Source organism: Balaenoptera acutorostrata, chromosome 4 (genome assembly GCF_949987535.1).
Source record: "Balaenoptera acutorostrata chromosome 4, mBalAcu1.1, whole genome shotgun sequence".
Taxonomy (NCBI): Eukaryota; Metazoa; Chordata; class Mammalia; order Artiodactyla; family Balaenopteridae; genus Balaenoptera; species Balaenoptera acutorostrata.
This window is the reverse complement of record NC_080067.1, coordinates 80,011,511-80,026,120: the sequence shown is the minus strand read 5'-3', so window position 1 is coordinate 80,026,120 and position 14,610 is coordinate 80,011,511. Positions and strand designations below refer to the sequence as shown.

At 36.4% G+C, this 14,610-nt stretch overlaps 1 protein-coding gene across 2 annotated transcripts in view; it reads right to left on the bottom strand.

Moving 5' to 3' along the window:
- OSBPL11 (oxysterol binding protein like 11) overlaps positions 1 to 14,610 on the bottom strand; it is a 110,080-nt gene that overhangs the window by 25,354 nt on the left and 70,116 nt on the right. For both annotated transcript variants that reach the window (XR_009008174.1, XM_007182785.3), the window contains exons 10-11: positions 13,530 to 13,716; positions 6,046 to 6,228 (exon numbers count right to left, since the gene is read on the bottom strand). Coding sequence is in view for 1 of the 2 variants with exons in the window: in XM_007182785.3 (XP_007182847.2) it covers positions 6,046 to 6,228; positions 13,530 to 13,716 (370 nt within the window). In the remaining variant the exon portion in view is untranslated. The remainder of the gene's footprint in view (positions 1 to 6,045; positions 6,229 to 13,529; positions 13,717 to 14,610) is intronic.

Sequence of the window (14,610 nt, the reverse complement as noted above, 5' to 3'; positions counted from 1 at the left end):
CAATATTGCTTCTGTTTTATGTTTTGGTTTTTTGGCCCCAAGGCATGTGGGATCTTAGCTCCCTGACCAGGGATTGAACCTGTGCCCCCTGCATTGGAATGCGAAGTCTTACCACTGGACCACCAGGGATGTCCCCTGAGATCTTAAAAAACAAAAAATAGAGTTGTCATATGTTCCAGCAATCTCACTCCTGGGCATATATCCAGAGAAAACTATAATTCAAAAATTAGATGCACTCCAATGTTCATAGCAGCACTATTTACAATAGCCAAGACATGGAAGCAGGGGACTTCCCTGGCAGTCCAGTGGTTAAGACTCCATGCTCCCAGTGCAGGGGGCACAGGTTCAATTCCTGGTCGGGGATCTAAGATCCTGTGTGCCGCAGGGCATGGCCAAAAAAAAAACAAACCCACAAGTGTGAATAAAAAAAAAAAGACATGGAAGCAACCTAAATGTACATCTACAGATGAATGGATAAAGAAGATGTGGTATGTATATACAATGGAATACTACTTAGCCATAAAAAAGAATGAAATAATGCCATGTGCAACAACATGGATGGGCCTAGAGATTATCATACTAAGTGAAACAAGTCAGAAAGAGAAAGACAAATACCACATGGTATCACTTAAATGTGGAATCTAAATAAAAAATGATACAAATGAACTTATTTACAAAACAGAAACAGACCCACAAACTTAGAGAACTACTTATGGTTACCAAAGGGGAAAAGGAATGGAGGAGGGATAAATTAAGAGTTTGGGATTAGCAGATAAAACTAATATGTATAAGATAGATACAAGGTCCTACTGTCTAGCACAGGGAACTGTATTTGATATCCTGTAATAATCCATAATGGAAAAAAATATGAAAAACAATGTGTATATACTATATGTATAAACTGAATCACTTTGCTGTACACCAGAAACTAACACAACACTGTAAATCAACTATACATCAATAAACAAATAAATAAATAAATGTTCAAAAGTTGCAGGATATAGATAAAGCAGATCTAGAGGGAAATATATAGCATGAAACATTTATATTATGAAAGAAGAAAAATCAGTGATGTAAACCAGGGGTCAAACTATGGTCCGATGCTCTTTTTTGTAAATAGGCTTTTATTTTAATATAGCAACATCTATCCATTTCCTGTCTGTGGCTGTTTTCACACTACAATGGCTGAATTGAGTAGCTGTGGTAGAGACTGTCTGGTCCATTAAGCTTAAGATATTTATTCTCTGGCCTTTTACAAAAAGAAGTTTGCTGACCCTGACCTAACTTCTATTTTAAGAAACTAGAAGAAGGAATAGCAAATGATGTAAAAAATAAGCAGAAAAAAGGAATTAAGAGCAGAAATCAATGGAAAAGAAAACAGAAATATAGAGAAAAGTCAATGAAACCAAAAACTAGTTCTTTGAGTAAAATTAATAAACCTTTAATCACACTGATCAGGAAAAGAAGTTGTCACCAATACAAGGAATGAGTGTGGGGCCACTACAGATCCTACACACATTAAAATAATAAGGAAATATTATGAAATACATGCCAATAAATTTGAAAAATTAAATGAACCAACTCCTTGAAAGACACAAACTACCAAAACTTGATCAAGAAGAAACCGATAGGGCTTCCCTGGTGGCGCAGTGGTTAAGAATTTGCCTGCCAATGCAGGGGACATGGGTTCGAGCCCTGGTCTGGGAAGATCCCACATGCCACGGAGCAACTAGGCCCATGAGCCACAACTACTGAGCCTGCGCGTCCGGAGCCTGTGCTCCACAATGGGAGAGGCCGCAACAGTGAGAGGCCCGTGCACCGCGATGAAGAGTGGCCCCCGCTCGCCACAACTGGAGAAAGCCCTCGTACAGAAACAAAGACCCAACACAGCCAAAAATAAATGAATAAATAAATAAATAAATAAATAAATTAATTAATTTATTTAAAAAAAAAAAGAAGAAGAAACCGATAACATCAATAGCCCTAGGTACTACAGATACTAAATTTGTGGTTAAAAACTTTCTTCCAAAGAAAGCAAAAGACCAATAACCCCCAGGAATGTAGACAGAAATCTATAATAAAAGTTTAGCAAAGAGAATACAGCAGCATCTCTTAAACATCTGGTTCAATAATAGCCAGATTCTTATATCTGCTTCTACATTCAATCTATTGTGATACATACTGTTTTAGTTAAAGTATATAAGGAAAATATGGCTTCACACATATAGCTGGAAAATGGAAGAATATTTTAATAGATATTTCAAATAACTCAGTTCTTTGATACCATATTAAAACTCAGCAAATGGTAGTTTTTAAAAGATTAGCTGCAATGTGGAAACTGAGAAATGTCAATGAATTTTTCATGCTCTGCTACATGGAAATCCATTGGTCTAATTTGCACCTTGAATGGAATTTTTACCCATGCATAATTTTGTAATAACATGCATTGGTCATCTGAAGAATGATCTTCCAGATGTTGACATATTCTATCATATTTTAAAGATCACATTCATTAGTTTCACCACCAATTTCATCACAAAACTCTTTACTAGGGAAGTTTTCAGTTTATTGTGACAGATACAAGTTTTCCAAAATTTTGATTTCTGTCTTTAAAGCTCCACTTTTTTCTCCAGTTTTTTTTTTTTTTTTGGTCTGCGCCAGGTGGCACGTGAGATCTTAGCTTCCCAACCAGGGATTGAACCCGCACCCCCCTGCATTGGAAGCGCAGAGTCCTAACCTCTGGACCACCAGCGAAGTCTCTTTTTCTCCAGTTTTACTGAGATATAATCGACATACAGCTCTGTATAAGTTTCAGGTGTACAGCATAATGACCTGACTTACATATATTGTGAAATGATTACCACAGTAAGTTTAGTTAATCATCATTCATCCTCTCATATAGATGCAAAATTAGAGAAATAGAAAAAAAAAATTTTTTCCTTGTGATGAGAACTCTTAAGATCTACTCCCTCAACAAATTTCAAATATACCATACAGTAGTGTTAACTACAATCATCATGTTGTACATTACAACCCCAGTACTTATTTATCTTATAACTGGAAGTTCATTCAATTCCTTCACTCCTTACCCCACACTTCTGGTAACCACAGTCTGATCTCCTTTTCTGTGAATTTTTTAAATTTATTTTTTTATTAAGGTATAGTTGACATGTAACATTATATTAGTTTCAGGTGTACAACATAATGATTTAATATTTGTATTACTGTGAAATGTTCACCACAATAAGACTAGTCAACATCAATCACTGTACATAATTATCAAAAAAATTTTTTTCTTGTGATGAGGAGTTTTAAGAACTACTCTCTTAGCAACTTTCAATTATGCAATACAGTATTATTATTTTTTTTTTTAAAAAAATAATGTGAGTTTTTTTTAAAAAATTATTTATTTATTTATTTATTTATTTATTTTTGGCTGTGTTGGGTCTTCGTTTCTGTGTGAGGGCTTTCTCTAGTTGTGGCAAGCGGGGGCCACTCTTCATCGCGGTGCACGGGCCTCTCACTATCGTGGCCTCTCTTGTTGCGGAGCACAGGCTCCAGATGCACAGGCTCAGTAGTTGTGGCTCACGGGCCTAGTTGCTCCGCGGCATGTGGGATCTTCCCAGACCAGGGCTCGAACCCGTGTCCCCTGCATCGGCAGGCAGATTCTCAACCACTGCGCCACCAGGGAAGCCCCAGTATTATTAACTATAGCCACCATGTTGTACATTACATCCCCATGACATTTATTTTAAAACTGGAAGTCTGCACCTTTTGACCTACTTCATTCATTTCACCCACTCCCCAGCTGCCCACCTCTGGCATTTCAGCAATACACCAATCTCTGTTCTCTGTATCTATGAGCTGTTTGGTTTTGGTTTTGGTTTTTTTAAGATTCCACATATAAGTGAGATCATACAGTATTTGTCTTTATCTGTCTGACTTAATTCACTTGGCATAATGCTTTCAAGGTCCATCCATGTTGTCTCAAATGGCAAGATTTCATTCTTTTTTATGGCTGAGTAATATTCCATTGTGTGTTTGTGTGTGTGTGTGTGTGTGTGTGTGTGTGTGTGTGTGTGTGTATATATATATATATGACATTTCCTTTATTCATTAATCTATTTATGGACACTTAGGTTGTTTCCTAGCTTGGCTATTATAAATAATGCTGCAGTGAACATGGGAGTACATAGTTTTTTGAGGAACCTCCATACTATTTTCCATAACGGCTGCACCAATTTATATTCCCATCAACAGTGCAGTGTTTTTTACTTTTCCCTTGGATTCCATATGTAAATGAGCTCATACAGTATTTGCTCTTTCTCTGAGACTTCACTTCACATAAAGCCCTCAAGGTCCATCCATGTTATCACAAATGGCAGGATTTCCATCTTTTTAAGGACTAAATAATATTCCACTATATATATATACCTCACAACTTCCTTATCCATTTATCTGTGAATGGGCACTTAGGTTGTTTCCATTTAAATTTTATTATTAGCAAAAAATACTGCCAATTGTTTTCCTTGAAGTGCCATGTTCACATCGTTCATTTATAAGGAAAATGTCTGCCCAATATTAAAATTAGAACAGCCTTAGTTTGTCTGTCAATCATTTAAGTAAAAATAGTGTTTCAAGAAAGGGTAATTTGCTTGTAACTCAAACAACTGCACAAGTGCTCTTCCTCCAGATAACCACTGTACTTCTTTATTATCTAACACAAGTGCTTTATGTATACTCCAAACTTGTCATGCAGAATATTAAAAAAAACAGGTAATCAATGTTCCAGATTTAATAAAACTAATAATCTGTACTGCTTTTCAAGCACATTTTAAAAAGAAAATGGCATTTAAAAAAACTGCAAGGCTGAAAAGAAAAAAATTGCATGGCAGTGAGGAATAATACCACGACTACTTGTACAGTTTGGTGCCACTGCTTGATTGGTGCTAAGGCCCAGCAGTGCTACCCACCATTGCTTACGTATCACCAATGCAAATGCAAACAGAGAGAAAAAGGCGAATAATATCTTAGCATTATTATGAAAGTTTTTTCAACTTGCAGACCCTCTGTACAGGTCTCAAGGGCCCCAGGGGTCCACATACCAAACCTTGACAAACTCTCCTAAATAAATCCTAAATACACCCATAGAAGAATTTTTTTCAATCATTGCTGTTATATTTTTTGACCGAACCTCAGTTTTTGGTTAAAAGGTATTAAATCCCTTTACACATCTACTTATAAATTGTTTGGTTTCATTTATGTGATCTTAAGATGTTTAATGCTTCCTTGTATTTGATACAGTAATACTTCCACGTGATATAAAATTTAAACAGTACAAAAGGGCATTCTGTGAAGAGTAAGTCTCTTTCTTATCCCAGACCCCAGTATTCCTCTCTGGAAGCAACCACTGCCAATACATTTTGGAGACTACCTTGTTAACACATATAGATCCACTTCATTTACTTTTAAAGGCCTATGACATATATTGCCAAAATACCCTCTAGGAAGGCTGTAGCAGTTTACCTCTGTAACCAGCAATATGAAAATGTCTATTCGCTCATACTTTTTCCAAAAGAGATACCATTTTAAAAAATGAATTTGTCTTATTGTTTAATTTATATTTCTTTGAATTCTAATTACACTAAACAATTTTTCATTTTCTTAGTGGGCATTTTTTTTTTTTCCTATTTTTGTGAACTACCTCTTTGTGTCTTTGCCCATTTTTCTACTGGGGTACCCATCTTTTTGTTAATAATTTGGAAGAGTTTTTATGATAAGGATAGTAATACTTTGACTACTAAATGTTAATATTTTTGCCCAGTTAATGTTTTATTTTTACTAAAATATGACTATGTATCACATAATGTCACAGCTGGTACAGGGTTTAAGAGCATCAGATCAGACCAATACTTTCAATTTACAGATGAGGAAGCTGATGCAAAGCAGTGAAGTGACTTGCCCAGGGCTGGAAGTTAGTGAAAAGGCTTAGATTAAGATCCAGAGTTTCTGACTCTTTCCTGGATGGATGCAAGGATGACATACCTGGATTCAAATGGGTCCTGCTTCTCCAGAGGTCTTACTCTTTTCTTCGTCACTGCCAATTTAGTCAAGTCCACGTACTTTGTCTCTCCATTGCTGTAAGTGAACTCAAGAACACTATTCCATTCCCCTTGTACTCTGCAAACAACAGTGTTGGTGATGTTGTGCTTTACTTCACCTGTAACCCTAGAAGCAGGAAGAAAAAAAAAAGATATGCTCTAATAAGTAATATTGCTTATTTCTTAGGAATTCTGAAACCCAGAATGTACTTTGTGAATTCTGTTTAAATTAGTTACACATATCACTTCAATTTGTCAGTGCCAAAGTCAGTTACAATTACAAGTCAATTTGTCAGTTACAAAGTCTTTGTAAATCCCTGATAGTTCCCTAGATAATTTTTTCAAATAACAACAATTTAATCTGAGAAAGAATACTAGGAATCAAACCGGAGACTTAGTTACCATAAATGATCACAAAGTGTGGTATTTTAAATGCTTGCTACAAACAACCATTATAATATTAAAACTAAGTAGGAATATGAAAAATATTAACATTTCTTTTTTATTACAGTATAAAAATGTTGCAACACTACAGTCTATTCAACTTTTTTTCAAGCTAGTCCTATTTAAAAGTTTAGAGTCCCTATATTTTAAATTCTGGATATACAGATTCTGTATAAAACCACATAAGCTTAATTTTAAATTAAATATAGAAACCAGACAAATCAGTAAGAGGTAGAAAAAAATAAAAGATACATTAAACATTTGTTAATTCTCTTGACAAACAGAGCACTGGTATACAAAGATTATCACTATCTACACAAAACTCAGAGAACTCAAGCACTAATGTTGTTGAAAGTTTAATGAAGAGTTATCTGGCTGGATTATCAACAGACAGACAGGATGCAGCTCAAATGAAGGTTGGAATAGAAACAGGTCTAATTATTTTTAATGAAGTACTTTATGTTCACTGTCGGACACAAACAACAGGGTCAGATTCGACAGAGGTTCAGAACACAAAGAATAGTGGGCAAATGTTAGGTTCTGGTCAGTGTGCCAGGGATTATGGTTCATCTGGATTCAAAAGAGAATCCAGGGACTTCCCTGGTAGTCCAGTGGGTAAGACTCCACGCTCTCAATGCAGGGGACCCAGGTTCGATATTTGGTCAGGGAACCAGATCCTATATGCATGCCGCAACTAAGAAGTCCGCATGCCGCAACTAAAACCAGGCTCAGCCAAAATATAAATGAATGAATGAATATTAAAAAAAAGGGGGAGAATCCAAAGCACCAAAGCCCAGGTTCAGGTGACACCTCAGGAACCATAAGTAGCATCTGTCAGATATAAGCCAAGGGCCTGGGAACCAGAAGGTTGTAGTTGAATTTAGGGAGCCCATAGTTTTTAAGCAGGAGAAGTGAATGGTCTAAAAATTCAGAGCTCAAGGCAGAGGTGTAGGAGCCAATAAGCAAATGAGCCAGATCTTAGAGATCAAGGTGTACGAGGGTTTGGAATCCAAGAGCAGACCAAACATCCAAAATTAAACGTTAGGCATAATTGTAGCTCACTGGACACAAAGAACACCATGACTACAAGTTTGCTTGATTACAGCAGGAGTGGGAACTCTAGGTTATACCTCAAAGCGTTTGAACTTAAATAACTACATTGCTAAGGGTTTTTGCCTGACTGAATGTTTTTTGTGACATCCATGTTTCCTCTCTGATCCCACTTGCCAACAATGTTTCCTTCCTTGAAAATTTATCTGTAACCAAACACGATATGAAGAGATGACACTGAACACTTACCTCTTCCATCTTCCAACCACATATACCCAGAACTATATTCTGCGAACTGAGGAATAATAATCCGTTTCTCACTTGATCTTTCTTTTATTGCCACAATCTCTCAAGTTATCATTATTTCCTTCACAAGCCTTTCCACTTAAAAAGTAACAAGCCCTAGGTCCCTGTTCATGCATGCTGGGTTACACGGGGTCTTTGCTGCTTAGTGCAGCTACACAGAAAAAGCATCGTGACAAGAACTGGGGCAGGGAACAAGAACTGCACATGCTAGAGGCAGGCCATGAGGAACTTGCAAAAGGAGCATAAGGAGGAAGAAGGGCCTCGCCTCATTTTGCTTATAACAATTCTTCTTAACAGTCTAATGCAGGGTTGGCGAACTTCTATAAAGGACCAGAAAGTAAATATCTTAGGATTCACGGGCCAAGCTGTCTGTGTCACAACTTGACTCTCTCACTGTAGCAGGAAAGCAATCACAGACAATATGTAAATGAATATCTAAATATCTAAAGCATATAAATCTAGGTCTTGTATCAAATAATGATATGGAATACGCTGCCTTTAAAATACTAACCAAAGAGTTAAATTTTAAGTTGCCATCCTACTCATCTCTAAAGTGAGGATAACTGATAACCGATAAGGCATTTACTCTCTCACTTTCTAAGAACAACATCAAGTTGACTTTTTTTTTTTCATATTTACTTATTTATTTGGCTGTGCAAAATAAGTCTTAGTTGCAGCACGCAGGATCTTTGTTGCCGCGTGCAGGATCTTCGTTTCAACATGCAGGATCTAGTTCCCTGACCAGGGATCGAACCCGGGCCCCCTGCATTGGGAGCGTGGAGTCTATCCACTGGACCACCAGGGAAGTCCCCAAGTTGACTTTTTAGATTATCTAGACCCTGTCTCTATAGCTATTTAGAATACCAGAAAATCATTGGATATATTAACTTGGCTTCACATAGAAAAATTTTATTTAAAGATTGAAAGTTAAGACTTCAGCTTTGGGTTTTATTGATGTACATGTAAGAAATACCACATGAAGGGAATTACATCTTATGCAGAACTAAAGACGACATTTTTCTATTATGTTACTCAATGACACTACATAAGAATACTTGATACAAATCCCTTCAAAATTTAATACCAGGAAAGTAGTTTGTCTCTCCTGAAAAAAGTGATAGGCGTCCTTTATCAGACAATAAGAAGTATGTTGAGCATCATATTGCTCTTTTTACTTTAGCAGAAGAGTATTTTCGGGTACAATAATTACCTAATCCCAGGTTCACAGCATTATTGTCCTTTTCCATCACTATGGTTACTATAATAACAGACTTTATTTTTAATTGTCTATTATACATGAGTTTTTCCTAAAAGCCTTATAAATGCTTTCCAAAGATAGGGTCCTGCATTCTAATATTAGACTAAAACCTTAGGCAGAGATCGTCTTTTTACTTTTCCATATCTTCAGTGTGCAGAAAAGTATGCCACTTAGCAGTTAGTTAACATAAATCTTAATGGCATTATACTGCTACATATATTTAAAAAATCACCATCCTAAAGTGAATGTGGAAAATGGGATCAGGAGATGGACAAGGGCATGAGGAATAGTTAACTAGGCCTGTTTGGCTCCATCAGAGAGAGTTGTGGAAAATGAGGGAGTAAGGAAAGACAAGTGGAAGATAATATATTTATATCAAATGCAGACATCAGATAATGTGTCTGCTTGATTGCAGGCAGCAGTAGAAAAACTAGGCTATGTCTGAGGAGGGAGGCATGGTTATTAATAAAGACATGAAAGAGAGTCTTAGTTAAAATATTCTATAAAATTGAAGAAGAAAAGATATCAAAATAGAGAAGTATGTTTCAAATATGAATCTTTTAAACGAGAAATTAGGTAAAACCATTGGTCTTAAGGGAAATCAGAGTGGAAAAAATGAGGAAACTTTGGGGTCAACCAAAAGTGTACTTCCAAGTAACAAAAAGATCCAATATTTGTGGCCTTGTGGGTAGGTAAAAAAGTATGAAGGGAGAAAAGAAGCCAATTTAAATAAGAAATTCAAAGCAATAAGATGGCAAATATAATGACTGATCACTAACAAACCAAGGATATCTATCTAAAATTATTAGGAGTCTTAAAAAAGTCAAAGTATGAAAACCAAGAGAAAATTTCTATGCAGGATATTTGCAGCAAGGAACCATCTAAATGTCATGGCAACGGTAAGATTTGGGGGATGAATTCTTTTTTTTTTTTTTTTTTTAAGGATTTTTTTTTCTTTTTTATTTATTTATTTATTTATTTATTTATTTATCTATTTTTTTTTTGGCTGTGTTGGGTCTTCGGTTCGTGCGAGGGCTTTCTCCAGTTGCGGCAAGTGGGGGCCACTCTTCATCGCGGTGCGGGGACCGCTCTTCATCGCGGTGCGCGGGCCTTTCTCTATCGCGGCCCCTCCCGTCGCGGGGCACAGGCTCCAGACGCGCAGGCTCAGCAATTGTGGCTCACGGGCCCAGCTGCTCCGTGGCATGTGGGATCTTCCCAGACCAGGGCTCGAACCCGTGTCCCCTGCATTAGCAGGCAGATTCTCAACCACTGCGCCACCAGGGAAGCCCTGGGGGATGAATTCTGATTCTCTAAATTAAGGTAGTCCTGGCAATATGATAAATTATAGCTTATATTTATCATTATAATTTAAGGCAAGATAAAGCACTGGTTCAGGACAAAAGTTTGGATATTTTGCATTTGACAAAAAAATTAACCTGAGCTCAAAACTATAATCTGAGTTTTTATAAAGGGACGTTTGAAACATGATCAAGACTAAAAAATTAATCAGAATAGCTATCATATAGTTGAGCTGTTACAAAAGAAGAAAATTCTGAACAGGCAAGTGAGGTAACATTATGTGTACTAGATATGAAACTGAAGTGTTAACTGAAAATTATCAGAAAATTCATATGTAGAAATACAAATGAACATATGTAGGAAAGCCTTTAACAGCCTCTTATTTCCTTCTCGGTAGCAGAGATTTAATAATGGAAAGGAACCCGCTGAATCATAATAAATATGGGAAAGTTCCCACTCATGGCTCAACATGTGATAACGCATATGGATAGAATAAATATGGGAAATCCTTAAAAGGGATTTTATCTCTTAATCAACCCAAGAAAGTTCACAGAGGAGAGGAACCTTATGATGAATAATAATGATTTCAAAAAAGTCCACAGTCGTGGACTTCCCTGGTGGCCCAGTGGGTAAGACTCTACATTCCCAATGCAGGGGGCCGGGGTTTGATCCCTGGTCGGGGAACTAGATCCCACATGCATGCTGCAACTAAGAGTTTGCATGCCACAACTAAGAGTCTGCATGACGCAATGAAGATCCCACATGCCACAACTAAGACCCGGAGCAGCCAAATAAATAAATAAATATATATATATATATATATATTAAAAAAAAGATGTGATATATAGCTTAAAAAAACAGAATATTACTCAGCCATAAAAAGGAATGAAATATTGCCATTTGCAACAACATGGATGGACCTAGAGAATATTACGCTTAGTGAAGTAAATCAGATAGAGAAAGACAAATATTATATGATATCACTTATATGTGGAATCTAAGAAATAATACAAATGAATATATATGCAAAACAGAAACAAGACTCACAGATATAGAAAAAAACTTGTAGTTAACAAAAGGGAGAAGGAAGGGGGGAGGGGCAAATTAGGGGTATGGGATTAACAAACTGTTGATACTACATATAAAATAGATAAGCAACAAAGATATATTATATAGCACAGGGAATTATACCCATTATCTTGTAATAATCTATAATGGAATATAATCTGCAAAAATACTGAATTACTATGGTATATACCTGAAACACAATATTGTAAATCAAATATACTTCAATTAAAAAAAAGAAAAGAAATTCATCAATATCATTGTCAATAAAAAGTGCTGGACTTGGAAAATTTATCACTGTAGTTGTGTCCCCTAAGCATTTGACTCAATTATATACTTTGAAGAATGGTTTCACCAATGCGGGAATGTTACAGGGATATAGATTTCAACTTTAACTTCATATAAATAAGGGGAGTCTGAAAATGGAATAGGCTGCCTCATGCATTATGAGTTCTGTACTAATAATAATGTACCAACACAATGAACAAATCAGTTATCGGGTATGATGCAAAAGGATTTAGACACCTAGCAAATGCTGGTGTAGTGACTTCTAAAGTCCCTTCTAATTGTAAAGTTTGAATCCTGTGATCACTATGGTGAGAGGAGTAAGTAGAAGCACATATAACAAAGTGTGAACCATATTAAAACCTTCTCTAAGGATAAAAGATGACTATTCTGACAATCTCCAGTGATTCTGTTTGGGTGATCTGTAATTTTTTTTTAATTCTCTGCTTCAGTGTTTTTGAAATCTGTGTTTTTTAAGGCCCATTCAGTGCCTGGGAGCCAATAAATCTTTCTTTCCACTTCTAAGATCGTTGAGTACCAGCTGTCCGGTGAAGAAGTAAAATAGCTATATGCACTGAAAGTCTCATACGTGACTGAAGAGAGTGCATTTTGGTAAAACCATGTAAGAAAACTGTTTGGCAGTAATAAAGTTAAAGTTTCGTTCCCTACAGCCCAGCAATTCCACTCCTAGGTATCTACCAAACAGAAATTCATACATACATTCACAATGTTCTAGCAGCACTATTTGAAATGGCCCCAAATCAACTTCTATACTTTTGTATGTATGTTACTCTTCAATAAAAGCTTTGTAGAAAAAGAAAACTGGGCTTCCCTGGTGGTGAAGTGGTTGAGAATCCGCCTGCCAATGCAGGGGACATGGGTTCGAGCCCTGGTCTGGGAAGATCCCACATGCCGCAGAGCGGCTAGGCCCGTGAGCCACAACTACTGAGCCTGCGCGTCTGGAGCCTGTGCTCCGCAATGGGAGAGGCCGCGACAGTGAGAGGCCTGCGCACCGCGATGAAGAGTGGCCCCCGCTCGCCGGAACTGGAGAAAGCCCTCACACAGAAACGAAGACCCAACACAGTCAAAAATAAATAAATAAATAAATTTATTAAAAAAAAAAAAAGAAAAAGAAAACTATTCCTACTTCAGGACAGTCAGAATAGACATCAAAAGCTTAAGGAAAGAGGATCCTTTTGAGGATCCTATTAGAAAACTTGTCTTCATGTAGTTGGGTGATCTGGACGAGTGCTGAAAAGACCAATAAACCACTAAAGGGGTATAATAACTGGCCGATTCCTAAATGGAATTAGAACAAAGCCACATTCAATACTGGTGCCTAAAGATATTGGCTTCCATCATTGTGCTTCTTGAACTACTTCTTATGATTAGATGTATTTTCATCCTAACTTGTAGCAATACTACCTCTACTGAGGTCTGGATCCAAGTCTGAATCCCTTTAAAAGCAGAAATTGGGCCAGAAGCTACATATCTATTTGTTAGGAGTTCTAGTTTACAAGAGAAGATAGGTCTGTCACTATTTTTAAAACCAGATCGTGATTTCCAGAATGCCTTCAAAGATCAAATATATTAAACAAAAAATAAACATGAATAAAAATCCAATCCCATTTCACATAAAACAAAGCAGAAAAAGAATAAGGAGTTATAATACAAGATCAAACTGATAGAATAAGAGCCAGGTATCACTAAAATATTCTTACCGGTGCAGTTTGCCACCATAAAATGGCTTAGTATGAAAAGTGATGCTGGCTGAATACCCAGTTTTTGCACAGTTGACATTGACTTTGCCACCCAGTTCTACCCAAGGAACAGTTAAAATTGACCGGGCATATGCACAAGGTAGAGAAAACGTATACTCTTCTCCATGCTCTAGTAGACTGAGGATTCCTGAATGTGAAAACATAAAAGTGGTTAATATCTTAAAAAAAAAAAAAAAAAAAAAAGACAGCTATGAAAAATCCATATTAAGTTTTTCTCCTGCCTGGTAAATGAACATCATGATTTTGCTTAATTTTCTTTTAGCTTTGGATGAAATTGGCTTCATTTACAATTGTATTTGACAACAATTCCTGGTAATAGTGAATTGAGGTTACTTTCATTATGACTTTATTATCCCTTTGGGGTTCATGGGACCAGAAAATGTTGCAGTGGAAACTGTTTAAGAGTTCTCTCTAATGCTCCTAAAAGTAAAATAAAACCTTAAGTCAGAATTTAAGTCCATGCTATACTGTATCATCATAAGATCTGATCATTAGTTAGTACTAATAACTTTTTAAGCAGTTTCTGGAATAACTAAATATCTAACATTATAGAGTCATAGACCTTAATCTCAGATGGTATGATGGGGGGCGGGGGGGAGAGAAGGTGTTCTTCATTCTATTCTATGCATATTAAGAAAGAAAAAAAGTAATTTTATGATATAAACTAAGGTCCTCATAATAATTTTGTTTGCCAAATTCTGAAGTATTTAAGGTAAAGCTACAAGAGTTAGAAGTGGTAGTTTTCAAATAAATATTATTCTAATGGGGCTTGTTCCATATTAAGTGATGCTATAAAGATGATTTTAAAAAACATATAAAAAAGGGAATTACAAAAAAAGGGGAATTACATAAATGAATAATCAATCTATCCTAGATAATTAAGAGACATTAAGGAGACTTGAGCTACGTTACTAACCTAAGCTCATTACCTAGCTCACCATAAAAACAAATACCGAACTGGATGTGTACTAATAGTCTGAACTATGATGGCATGCCTCTCTTAACGAATGCTCGTTAACTA